Here is a 13540-nt window from a genome sequence, read left to right as displayed (position 1 = left end):
GATTCCCATTACTTAGAGAAGACCCTTCTGTGTGCCTTATCCAGTGAACTATGAATTGGGTTTTCTCACATGGCAGGTGGAAATAGGAACTATTCCTTTCCCTGGTTATTGCTGGAAACCTTATCCAAGTAATATTTTAAAAGAATATTAGGAATAAGTTACGTTGCAGAATACAAAATCAATATACAAGAATTAATTTTTCTTTTTTATATATTTAAATGTTTATTTATATTCATGAAAAGATTCATAAGATATTGCCTGGTGAGAAAAACATGATGTTTTATAAGAGTATGATTCGATTTTTAAAAACAAAATACATGAATATGTATAAATACTAATATAACATTCTCAAAGATAGCTTTGAAAATGCAATATAGCAAAGTATCTGAAAAATAAATCAAGAACACAAATATATTTACAATAGCTATAAGATGGTAAGATATCTAGGAATAAGTTTACCAAAAAGGTTAACAATTCTTACACAGAAAACTGTAAAACAGTGATGAAATAAATTGAAGAAGACACAAATAAATGAAAGATATCCCATGTTTGTAGCTTGGAGGGGTTAATATTGTTTAAAATGTCCATAATAACCAAAGGGATCTACACATTTAATGAAATCTCCATCAAAATACCATTGACATTTTTCAGTGAAATAGAAAAAAAATCTTAAAATTTCTATGAAACCACAAAATACTTTAAATAGCTAAAGTAACCTTGAGCAAAAAGAACAAAGCTAGAAACATCACATCAAATAACTTCAAAATATATTAGAAAGCTATAGTAACCAAAGTAGTATAATACTGGCATAAAAACAGAGATGTGGACCAATGGAACAGAATCGAGAGCCTAGAAATAAATTCCCCCATTTAAAAATTAATTTTCAACAAAGGTTCCAAGAGCACACAGTGGAGAAAGGACAGTCTCTTCAATAAATAGTGTTGGAGTGGGTACACATGGAAATACAGAGGGAAATCATCAATACTGTGATTCTAAAAGAGATTACGGTGGGAGAGGGATGTGTATTAAAAAATTACCTATTGAGTACAACATTCACTATTTGGGTGATTGGGTACACAGGAAGCCCAGACTTCATCATTCCACAATATATTATTGTAGCAAACCCGCACATGTACCCCCTGAATCTACTACTTAAAAAAAATAATAAAAATAAATGGTGTTGGAAAAACTGTATATCCACATTCAAAAGAATAAAATTAGACCTTTATGTCATACCTTATCCAAAAAAAAAAAAAAATCAACTCCAAATGTACTAAAGACTAAAATCTAAGACTTGAAACTATAAACCTGCTAGAAGAAAATATAGGGAAAATCTTCTTGACATCAGTCTGGACAATGATATTTTGGATATGACCTCAAAAGCACAGGCAGCAAATGCAAAGATAGACAAATGGGATTACATTAAACTAAAAAGCTTATGCTCATCAAAGGAAATAATTAACAGAGGTAAGAGACAATCTACAGAATGGGAGAAATTATTTACAAAGTATATATATGATAAGGGATGAATCTCCAAGATATATAAGGAACTCAAACAACTCAATATCAAGAAAACAAATAACCTAGTTAAAAATTGGGCAAAGGATCTGAAAAGACATTTTTCAAAAGAAGACATACAATTGGCAAACAGGTATATAAAAAAGGGTTCAATGTCACTAACCATGAGGGAAATACAAATTAAAACCACAAAGAGGTATCACCTCCCTACTGTAAGAATGGCTATTACCATAAAGACAAAAGTTATAACAAATGTTGGTGAGAACATGGAAAAAAGGAATGGTTGATAACTACCGATAAGAATGTAAATTAGTATAGTTGTTAGGAAAAACAGTTTGGAAGTTCCTAAAAACATTAAAAATAGAATAAATATATGATTCAGCAATTCCACTGCTGGGTATATATCAAAGGAAATTAAATCAGTATGTTGAGGAGATATCTGCACTTCCATGTTTATTACAGCATTAGTCACTATAACCAAGATGAAAAATAAACCTAAGATTTCAATAGTGGATGAAGCAGTAAGGAAAACATAGTATATATGTGTGTATATATACATATATCACCTATATAGAGACAGATAGATGATAGAGATCTATAAATTGGAATACTATTCAGACATAATAAAGAAGGAAATCCCATCATTGGCAACAACATGAATGAACCTGAAAGACATTATGTTAAGTATAATAAATCAGGCACAGAAAGACAAAGGCTGTAGGATTTCACTCACATGTGGAATCTGAAAAAGTTGATCTCATAGAAGCAGAGAGTAGAGTCATGGTTACCAGAGGCTGGGCAGTTGGGAGGGGAAGGTGTTAAGGAGACGTTGGTCAAAGGATAGAAAATTACAGTTAGATAGAAGGACTGAGTTCAAGAGATTTATTGTGCAGCATGGTGACCATAGTTAATAACACAATATTATATTCCTGAAAAATTCAGAGTAGGTGTTGAATGCTCTTGCTATAAAATAACTCTATTAAGAAATGTGTATTTTAATTAACTATATTTAACCATTCCACAATGTGTTTATTCTTCAAAACACCATGTACACAATGAATACATATAATTTTATGAATTTTAAACAAGCAAATAAATAAAAAAAGAAGTCAAATTTAGGGGCCTCTATATTAATGGCAAAAAAAAAAAAAGAATACTAAATGGATAGATGTGGTGATAGGTTGAGCAAAAGCCTTAAGGAGATTTTTGAAGAAGCTTATATATTTTTTGTACTTTGATATAATACATATGGATTAAAACAGAAAACCAGACTGTATTTGAATTTAAAAAAATTTTATTACTTGATTTCTTTTTTATTATTTTAGATCAATCTTATACTTTATCAATGTAATGTGCTCATTTTTGGTAATGTGTGGTAAGCAAAGCATTAGAAGTACAAATTCAGTATGCATTTTGAAATTAGAAAGATAAATACATAATATTCTTTTTCCCTTGGTAATTCAAAATATATCACAAAATTATAGTGTTTTTATTTTTATTGCCTGGGAGAAGGAACTGTTAAACATAAGATAAAAAAGATATTAAAATTCATGACAGTGACACTAGATGAACTTTTACAAAGTAAAAGGACAGCAAATTATTTTTTCTCAAAGGTTTTGGTAAAATTTAACATTGATAGGCATTGTGTACCTGCCTAAGCTGTTTTGTAAAGCTTGTAGAGGCTTTGTAAAATATAGAATACTTCAAAAAATATGTATTTATTATATATGTATGAATAGAAGATAATTCAATGCTATACTAAAAAGGTCATGAGCTTTTAGTCGATTGTAGAAAAAAACACACTTGTCTTACTATTTTATTATAAATATGTGAACAGTGCTGCAGTGACTTGGCTTCTTGGAAAGCTTGAAATATTAAATATAAAATCTGTCCAAGATATAGAATACTTTAGGACTTATTATTTCCATTTTAATAGGTGGCATAAGAGGATTAAGTTGCTTCAGCAAACTTTGTCTATGCGATTTACCCTGACTCTCTTCTGGTGACCATCATGATGGAAGGAATGGCCTGGATAGTGAGTTGAGTTCAAATTTCAACTGCATCAGTATCTAACTGTACCTCTCATACAATTAAGTTGTCTCATACAATTAAGTTTTGCAATAAGGCAGCAAGAAAAGAAGTTGAAACGGATTTTTTTCTTTCTTATAAGCATTATGTCTATTTCATCCCTACACAGCCAAATGAGATAGAATGGAAATGATCTCATAGATTTGTTCCAACTCCCTACATTTAGAGAACTAGCTAGTTACAGGCATGGACTATTCTAATATGTATGAGAGAAGGACATCAACTCTGTTGTTTTACTAATAGTTTTTTTTTTTGTTCTTTCCCTTTTTCTCTTTCTCAGACCACCTCTTTGCAAGTATAATATTGTACTTAAAGAAAGAGAGGAAGTGTTTCTTAATCCAACTGCGTGTACACCAAAGAAAACATAAGATGCCTTCTTCCATCAAATGCACTTGTTTATGAATTAACGGACTTGTAAAGGAAACAATGCAATCAGTCTTTCTTTTATAATGCACTGTTCAATTTGAGATTGAGGTATTTCTATTTCTTAAAAAAAAAATTGAGAATCAAAAATAAAGAAAATAAAAAATGCATAGTTAAGCATTCCAAATACATTTTGAAAGTTGTTTATTTGTTTACTTTTTCTGCTTCCTCATTTAACACTTATCATTGACTGTTTAATTATTTATTAATAATGAATAAATGTCTTTTGAAAAATAGGCAAGTTTAGTGAATTACTTCAATTCACTGTTTTCAACAGAAAATTTATTTTACTACTAAGGTAAATAGTGAACACATTATTTTATTTGTAAATTTTCATTTGGAGAAGTCACTTGCATTAATGTGAACCTAGTAAACATATACACTTATTTAATCATCTACTTGGCATCATTTTTAGTTGTTTGTAAATAATGGCTTTGTTTCTATGGAGTACAATAAATAACGTATGGGTGAAATACTGGTTCCATTACTTATTAATGGTGTGATCTTGAGTAAGTTAATTTATGTCACCATATCTCAGTTGCCCAAGTAATTTTTTTGAAAATTGCTCCTAATAAAGTATTTTGAGCAGTGTCTGTTCATAATGACAATTTAAAAATGATAGCTAACTCTCATGTATATCACTGTGTTCCTGAAACTGTTTAAATGCTTTATACATATTATTTAATCCTTATGAAAACCATATGCAGTTAGCCATATTATCTCCGCAGATGCAGAAGCCAAGAGACAGAGGCCAAGCAACTTATTCAGAATCATGCACAGGACCAGAATTCAAAATTAAGATGTCTGGGTCCATATTCTTAACTCCTATGTTGAGTGAATCCCCTAAGTTCAATGTGTGTTATCTGTTTACTCAATTTACAAATGATCACATTCAAAATCATAATCTAAATGTTCTTAGCAATCTCTAATTCTCCTGTTCAGTCCAGTAAATTCTAGTGCTGAGCTCTCTCTCACTTGTGTCTGAATACCCCAAGGATTTATGTGTGTTTCCAACACACTCTGCCAACCACAGTCACAGCCTTTGTGTTCTGATTGCCTGTTGAATTAGTTTGCATGAGCTGCCATAACAAAATACCACAAACTAGGTGGCTTAAGCAGCAAAAATTTATTTTCCCACAATTCTAGAGGCCAGAAGTCCAAGTCACGGTGTCAGCAGGCTTGTTTTCTTATTGACATGGTTTGGTTCTATGTCCCCACCCAAATCTCATCTTGAATTGTAATCCTCATGTGTCAAGGGAGGAACCTGGTGAGAGGTGGTTGCATTATGGGGGCTGTTTCTCCCATACTGTTCTTGCGATAGTGAGTGAGTCTCATTCAATCTGATGGTTTTAAAAGTGAGTTTTCCTGTGCTCACACTTCACACTTCTGTCTCCTGCCACTTGTGAAAAAGGTGCTTGCTTCCCCTTCTGCCATGATTCTAAGTTTCCTGAGGCCTCCTCATGTGAGTCAATTAAACCTCTTTCCTTTATAAATTACCAGTCTTGGGTATTTCTTTATAGCACTGCGACAATGACTAACACGCTTATGAAGCCCTTCTTTTTTCCTTGCAGATGGCTGCCCTCTTGCTGTGACCTCACATGGTCTTTCCTCCGTATATGCACATCCCTGGTGTCTTAGTAAGTCTATATTCCCTCTTCTTTTAAGGAGACTAGTCAGATTAGATTAGGGCCCACTCTAGCAGTCTCATTTTAACTTAATCACCCACTGAAGGGCCCTATCTCCAAGTATAGTCACATTCTGAACGAGGGGTTAGGGTTTTAAAATATGAATTTTTGTGGGGACACAATTTATAACACCTGCCATGATCTGTTAGTATCATAATGATGTCTTTTGATAATAATCCATTTGAAGATGAATTGAGGCCATTGTTGGTGCTCACCTGGAAGTAGGTGAAGGTGCTTCAGGTATTAGATACAGGTTCTACACAAAAATACATTCTTCTTTTTCCCTTGGGATTTAAGCAGTGCTGCCTGTACCTCTGCTGTCTGACAGATTTTCATTAAAACAGTTTTTTCAGTTTACACCGCAGCCCTTCCCTCCACAGTACTTTCTCCAGTCCACAGAGATATTGTTGCTGTCTTCTCCACCACTTGGGCATCTACTCACAATCTTCATACATTCTTTAACACACACACACATACACACAACCTCATGCTATTTTACTGTTCTAATGCCCCCCATTAATTTTCCATATATCCCCAGAAGCTTTTCAATCTCATCCTGTGATATTAATGACACTTATGAAATGCACTGCAAACGTTACCAAGAGCAGAAATTTTCTTCCTGTCTTCCTGATTGCTTAGGGCCTCCGGGTAACAAACAAGGCAGTAGTCAACCGTTTCATGTACATTAGAATCCGTTAACCTCCTAATGAAACTTCCTTGCCAGAGGTGATAAGTCTTCCGGAATAACTCAAAGACGTAAACTTGTGAAATGTGTACATGTTGCCACACTGCAATATCTTAGACCACATAGCACATGTGTGTGAATGAGTGTGTGTGTGTAATGTATATTTTGTCTGTTTCTATATATAATGTATATTTTATCTATATAATATACACATAATATATAGCATATAAAAAGATAATACACACACATACATTACATGACTGAAAACATGTATTTTATTTATTTTACTTTTTCTTTTATTATACTTTAAGTTCTAGGGTACATGTGCACAAAGTGCAGGTTTGTTACATATGCATACATGTACCACGTTGGTGTGCTGCACCCATTAACTCGTCATTTACATTAGGTATATCTCCTAATGTTATTCCTCCCGCCTCTGCCCCTCCCAACAATAGGCCCGGTGTGTGATGTTCCCCTTCCTGTGTCCAAGTGATCTCATTGTTCAATTCCTACCTATAAGTGAGAACATGCGGTGTTTGGTTTTCTGTTCCTGCGATAGTTTGCTGAAAATGATGGTTTCCAGCTGCATCCATGTCCCTGCAAAGGACACAAACTCATCCTTTTTTATGGCTGCATAGTATTCCATGGTGTATATGTGCCACATTTTCTTAATCCAGTCTGACACTGATGGACATTTGGGTTGATTCCAAGTCTTTGCTATTGTGAATAGTGCCGCAATAAACATACATGTGCATGTGTCTTTATAGCAGCATGATTTATAATCCTTTGGGTATATACGCAGTAACAGGATGGCTGGGGTCAAATGGTATTTCTAGTTCTAGAATCGCCACACTGTTTTCCACAATGGTTGAACCAGGTTAAAGTCCCACCAACAGTGTAAAAGTGTTCCTATTTCTCCACATCCTCTCCAGCACCTGTTGTTTCCGGACTTTTTAATGATTGCCATTTTAACTGGTGTGAAATGGTATCTCATTGTGGTTTTGATCTGCATTTCTCTGATGGTAAGTGATGATGAGCATTTTTTTCATGTGTCTGTTGGGTGTATGAATGTATTATAGAGAAATATACAAAAAATAAATTATGATCATGCTCATTTTATTTATTTATTTATTTATTTTTGAGATGGAGTCTCGCACTGTCACCAGGACTGGAGTACAGTGGCATGATCTTGGCTCACTGCTACCTCCACCTCCATGCCTGGCTACTTTTTTTTTTTTTTTGTATTTTTAGTGGAGATGGAGTTTCACTATGTTGGCCAGGCTGATCTCGAACTCATGACCTTGTGATCCACCTACCTCAGTCTCCCACAGTGCTGGGATTACAAGCATGAGCTACCGCGCTTGGCCTGTATTATATTTTTATTAGTGTTTACTTTACTGGTGCCCACAAGAAAAAAAAAGAAAATACATCTACAAGTAAAATCAAAGCACTAGTTATTAATCCCTGCATCTAGCCTTTTTTCCAAAATGAGGGCTGGTGTAACTGAATAACAATTAAACTGGGCCAGGCGCAGTGGCTCCTGCCTGTCATCCCAGCACTTTGGTAGGCCAGCCAAGGTGGGCGGACCACTTGAGGCCAAGAGTTGAAGACCAGCCTGGCCAACATGGCGAAATCCCGTCTCTACTAAAAATACAAAAAATTAGCCAGATATCATTTCGCGAGGCTGTATTCCTAACTACTAGGGAGGCTGTGGTGGGATAATCACTTGAACCCAGGAGGCAGAGCTTGCAGTGAGCAGAGTTCAGGTCACTGCACTCCAGTCAGGGTAATGGAGCAAGATCCTGTCTCAAAAATAAATAAATAAATAAATAAAATGAGCATGATCATAATTTATTTTTTGTATATTTCTCTATTTTTTTTACATCAGGTTTCAACCTTTTTTAGAAACTTTTGCCATTTTAAAGATCTATTCCACACTCTTCTGCCAAACTCTCACTGCCAAAACTTTAGCTTTCTGAAGTTTTTTATTTTAGTCCCTGACTCCTGCATAGCACCTCTGAACCAACCTAGGGCCTAAAGAAACTTGCTAAACTGAAGGCAGTAATCTAGGCCTGGCTGACTTTTTCATCTGCTGATTGTAGAGCCACAGTGCCTTGAATGAACATAGACAGTTGTTGTAACTGAGCGAGTTATAGAAAAGCACCACATGCTGAGATGAATCCAGGAATCCTTTATTAGCTGGCAGTGAAGAGATGGTTAGTGCTCAAAATTCTCTCAGCCCTGAAGAAGGGGCTAGATTTTCTTTTATTCTGTGGTTTAGAAAGGAGAGCAGGGGGAGTCTAGTTAAAACAATCTTACAGAAGTAAAGTGGCAAAAGTTAAAAGGATAAATGGTTATAGGAAAGCAAACAGTTCCAGGTGAAGGGGCTTTAAATCAATTACAAGGTGACAGAAGCAGGGCTTTGGGTGTTATCAACCGGACACAAATGCAGGGACTTTGGGTGCTATCAACTGGGTGAATTCCTAGGAACTGCAGATATAGCTTGCCACAGTATCTTATTAGTTAATTGCAACCTTGGATGTGCTGGATGTCTGCTTGCACAAGTTAAGTCTTTGAGGAAGGGGGTGGGCAATGGGCTGTAAGTGAAGGAGCCAAGATGGAGTCTGTCTGGCTCTCTCAGCTAAGGGAGAGTCAATTCAGGTTAAAACAAGGTTGGGTATTACACAGTAACCAGGAAACTGTGATGGCAGGCCTTGGGTGAGATCAAGCACTCTGCTGGATTCAGATCTGACCCAGTGCAGTCATACTGGTCATGGCCACAGAGATGTTTGTGTCACTTGACTTCACTTTTGTGTGTCTCAGAACACACACACACACACAAACACACACAAAGACTCCATTTGTTTGGGAGAAAGTAAACGAAGAAGAGTCTTTGCTAGATAATTCAGAAAATTCTCAAAGACCATGTTGTCCACGACCATCAAGGTAGTACCTGTGTGAGCCTGCAAGAACCACAGTGTTACTGGGCTTGAGATGTCCCCTAAAGTAGAAAGGGCTTAGACCACAACACCCAAGTCCTTTTGAATATCTCTAAAGCCTTCCCAGGAACAATGACTACTCTCTGGGGAGAATGCATTTTCATTATCAAGGCTTTTAGGCTTTTAATTAAGAAACCAAAGAGCAGTGCCTGGAGCGAGGATGCAGGGACTCTGCGTGACCCACACACTCGTTTCCACCTGGTGCAAGGGACCCTGGAGTGCGGGTGTAGTGTCTGCTCTGAGTCACCAGCACACTCGTTGTTTCTACATAAAGAACCCTGTGAGTCTGTTCTAGGACTTTTTAGCCTAGAGCTAAAAATTTGCAGCCCAGGAAACCCTAACCATTTTAGGAACCTGAGGGGTGGGCCAAGGGGATCCCACAGAGTTTGGTGCTGGCTGTGGGGCCAGAAAAGGGCAGATGGGGCTTCCCGCAAGCACTCCCAGGAGGCCGTGCACTGGCCCGAGTCTGGTTCCGCCTCCTGTCCTCGGTTCTCATGCCCAGCCATGAGGGGAACCCCCATTCAGGAGCGGTCACTGGCTCCAGGCCCTAATGTCCATGTCCAGGCCCCTGGTGGGGCTGCTTCTACCCCAGGGAGGCTGGGACTGGAGACAGCCTGGAGCTCTAGGCAATCCTTGCAACCACCTGCTCCCCAAAGTGGCTGCAGACAAACTCCTGCTTCCAAAACCTGGCACAGGTTGTGTGAGGCCTGGAACGTGGGAGGCGCACTGTGCAGGGTCTCTGGGTCAGATGCAAAAGCAAGACTAAGAGGAGGAAAATTGTTTAATTACCCTCTCACGGTTATCAAGTAAAATCATAGTCGCTCAGACCTACGTGTGACTGGAAGTATACACATTATAGAAGTGTATATAAATGTAAATACATACATGCTTATTTTCCTTTTATATACCTTACATATATGTGTATACGTGCATATATTTAAAACAAGGATGGTAAACCATAGTTAAGATTTCCAATCTCAGTCACAAAGATCTCAGAAGCAAATTACTATCCTTAAATTCTAAACAAAGATGTAACATTTTACATTCTTACAAACAAAATGTTCTTTATTAGCATTTTACTTTAAAAACTAAGAACGCATTGTACTCTCTCAATTTCCGTTTTAAATAATCAACTTCACTGATTCTAAAACTTGCTACACCTTGAAGATTTCCAACAATAGCAGCTCATTAGTTTAAGCATTAGGAAGTTTGTTTTTAAATACAATCACTGATTAAGAAAAACTGCTCTACAGGACTTTCGCTATTTTAAAGCATAATGATGTCTCTCTCTCTATACTCAAGAACAGAAAGATGCCCGTGCAGATGCTTCCAAAGCAATTCAGATGAGATGGTCTAGAAATAGTTTAAGACAATCACATTTTCAAGGGCAGAAGATCAAGACCAAATCCAGGATATTCTGAACATATCACCTTATATTTAAGTTATTTCATATATTTGTAATTTGGATGGAACATGATATCCTTAAAGATAACCAAATAATGCATCACAGCCTTAAAAAACCACAGCATATCTCTTTTGTTTTAAATACACTTAATTTTGTCACATTTTCATTTTATAATTTCAAAATTTCTAAACCTCCTAAAGCCTCAAATCGAGATAGAATTTGACTTTGGCAATTCCCAAGTCACAAGCAGGTTGTATGTCCACAGCTATTCGGAATGTGGTTTCTGATGGAAGCTTTTATGAACACACATGAAATCCCTCTGAACTGTAGCGTGTCTCAGAATGAATACATACATTTGTGATGGACAACAGAACAGATACTAATTACTAAAACAACAGGAAAGTCTACAGCACTTCTCATACAGAACGAATGCAAAGTGTGTGAGGAAAAGTCTTTCCAACTGAAAATATCAGAGCTGATTGGAACAAAGAAGCTTCTGAAGAAAATCCTGGCTGCTTTATGAGACTTCAGAATTTTCCTCATCTGCAAGTGAAAATGAACCTCCTGCTTGCCCACTGAGGACAGGGAAAGAATAGGGTAGGATAACAGGCCTTCAACTTCTTCACAGGGGGAGAAAGGAAGATGGGCCAGCCCCGTACACCCATCCACACACCCACACCAGCTGTGCAGATGACTCAGCTAACTGCGATGGCTGGTCATCTCAATGAGACAGCCAGGCACGGGTGACCTGCCAAGCGACAAGATGGCCAAGTTTGGGTAGAATCCCTGGAGGGTGGTCACTCCAGGACCTCTCAGGTCTGTGCCCAGGAATCTGCATTTCCAAGTAGCCCAGGTGAGCTGCTGCCCAGAGGCCCTCATCAGTCACGGCTCGCACATGCAATGGAACCCCGCATGCCTGCTCCTCCTGCAACGCCTGGCGTGGATTTTCCTTAATTGCCGACACCGTGCTCCTCTACGCCTACTCTCACCATTGGTCCCGAGTTTACTGAGCTTACGAACAGAAGAAGAGAAGGTAACTACAAGGGAAAGCATCCACCTGAAACAGGACTGACCAGGGCTCGCGTCAGCGGACACAGCAAACGCAGCACATATCTGTGCACAGCTCACCACTCACAAAGCCCACAGCAGTGCAGTTTCCACTCGGAACGTCCGGTGGCTGTGGACAGGGAGAGCACGCTGTTTCTATGTTAAATACTTAAAGGTGTGAATTTTATTACATATAGAAAAATGTATTTAGCATACAAATGTGTGCATTTATGTTAAATACACGAAAACACACAATCCAGGTATTTCGGTTCATACCACTGTGGAGACTTTTCAGATTCTTTCCATACAACTGCCCAACTGGGGCCCAGAACGAACACCCGCCAGCTGTATCACTCCATCTGCTGTTTTACTGTCACACATCGGCCCTACCCCTCTCCCCGCCACACACACACAAAAGCCATGGCACTTAATAAAAAATTAATTTTATGTTATTAGACACAACTTGTGGTCCTCTTTGAAGAGATTGCAGCACATGAAGGATTTCAAATACAAGTATGTGCTGGGTCTCCTGATCTGAGGATGCATCCACACTGGTGGCTTTAACAGTGCTTCGTGGAAACTTCCAGAAGGCATGTATGTAATGTCTAAGAGCAAACTAGAGTTCACGCCTCAGCACTGTGTGCCTCTTCTTTCTTCCATACCACGGGCACCGTCTTCCCTGAGGGAGCTGGTGCTGTGCTCTGAGGCCCTGTCCCACCCGACAGACTTGGTCCCTGGTGCCATTTTGGAGGACCAGCCTCCATCTGTCCAGGTGTGTTGTGCAGAAAGCAACTCATCCAAATCTGTTTAAAAACCACACATTTGCAATGCCTACAGGCCTCAGAAGGTGGAGGCAGACAGGATAAGGGCAACTGTCGTGAGGGCTGAAGATCAAGGGCATCTGTCTGGTGATTGATGGGCACTGTCTGCAGCGAGCCACCACACGTTCAGCGAGACTGTCTGGGCTCCTCACCCTCCACCAAGCCTCCACCTGCCGCGTCTGGCCTGGATTCTCTGACGCCTGCACGGCCTTCACCTGGTTCATAACTCAGCTCACAAGGTCCCCATACCACGGCAAGGACGGCGGCGCTCGCACCTGCGGCCATTTGTCCTCTCTGCATCTAGCTCCTCTCCCTGAGGCAACAGCACCTCTGAAGTCACAGCCTGGCCTCCCACCTCTCCCCCGTCCTGGGCTGCTTGGCGTGTTGCTCTGCTGCACACACCTCAGCAAATACTGCTGATTAGCCAGAATCACCCAGAAATCTCTTAACCTTGATTCTGGCTGCTTTTGTAATTTGTAATATTTGTACTTCTGGTGTGATCTGAGGAACAACAAATTTTAAAATTAGAGAAGATGTGGTTTTTATTCTCTCCTTTCTACTTGCAACCTTGAAAATTCAAGTAGCAGCAAGGGTTTGTTGAAAGTAACTTCCGCCAAATAGAACCTATTATAAATGTACTACAGAGTGTCAAAATAACCACACAGATGTAAAATAGAGATGCAGACACAGATATAAAATCCAATGGTTAAACCAAATTGAGAAATGCTCGCCAGTTTGTAGGACTTCTAAAACTTGACATAAATGTGGGCTAATATAAGATGTTATGAGATGAGTGAGATGCTTGGCTTAGAACCACAGATTCTCTCCTCTTTACAGCAGAAAATCCATAAGGAAGTCAAATCTGAAAG

At 38.4% G+C, this 13540-nt stretch overlaps 1 protein-coding gene across 1 annotated transcript in view; it reads left to right on the top strand.

Annotated features, from left to right (window-relative positions):
• Positions 1 to 4156, top strand: part of LIPI (lipase I) — a 117881-nt gene extending 113725 nt beyond the window's left edge. Inside the window, exon 11 of the mRNA XM_033234139.1 lies at positions 3887 to 4156. Coding sequence (XP_033090030.1) covers positions 3887 to 3974 — 88 coding nt within the window. The 3' untranslated portion in view covers positions 3975 to 4156. The remainder of the gene's footprint in view (positions 1 to 3886) is intronic.
• The last annotated feature ends 9384 nt before the right edge of the window (positions 4157 to 13540 follow it).

Source organism: Trachypithecus francoisi, unplaced genomic scaffold, assembly GCF_009764315.1.
Source record: "Trachypithecus francoisi isolate TF-2019V2 unplaced genomic scaffold, Tfra_2.0 Lachesis_group14, whole genome shotgun sequence".
Lineage (NCBI taxonomy): Eukaryota > Metazoa > Chordata > Mammalia > Primates > Cercopithecidae > Trachypithecus > Trachypithecus francoisi.
The sequence above is the reverse complement of the archived record's forward strand: the minus strand, read 5'-3'. Positions and strand labels throughout refer to the sequence as shown.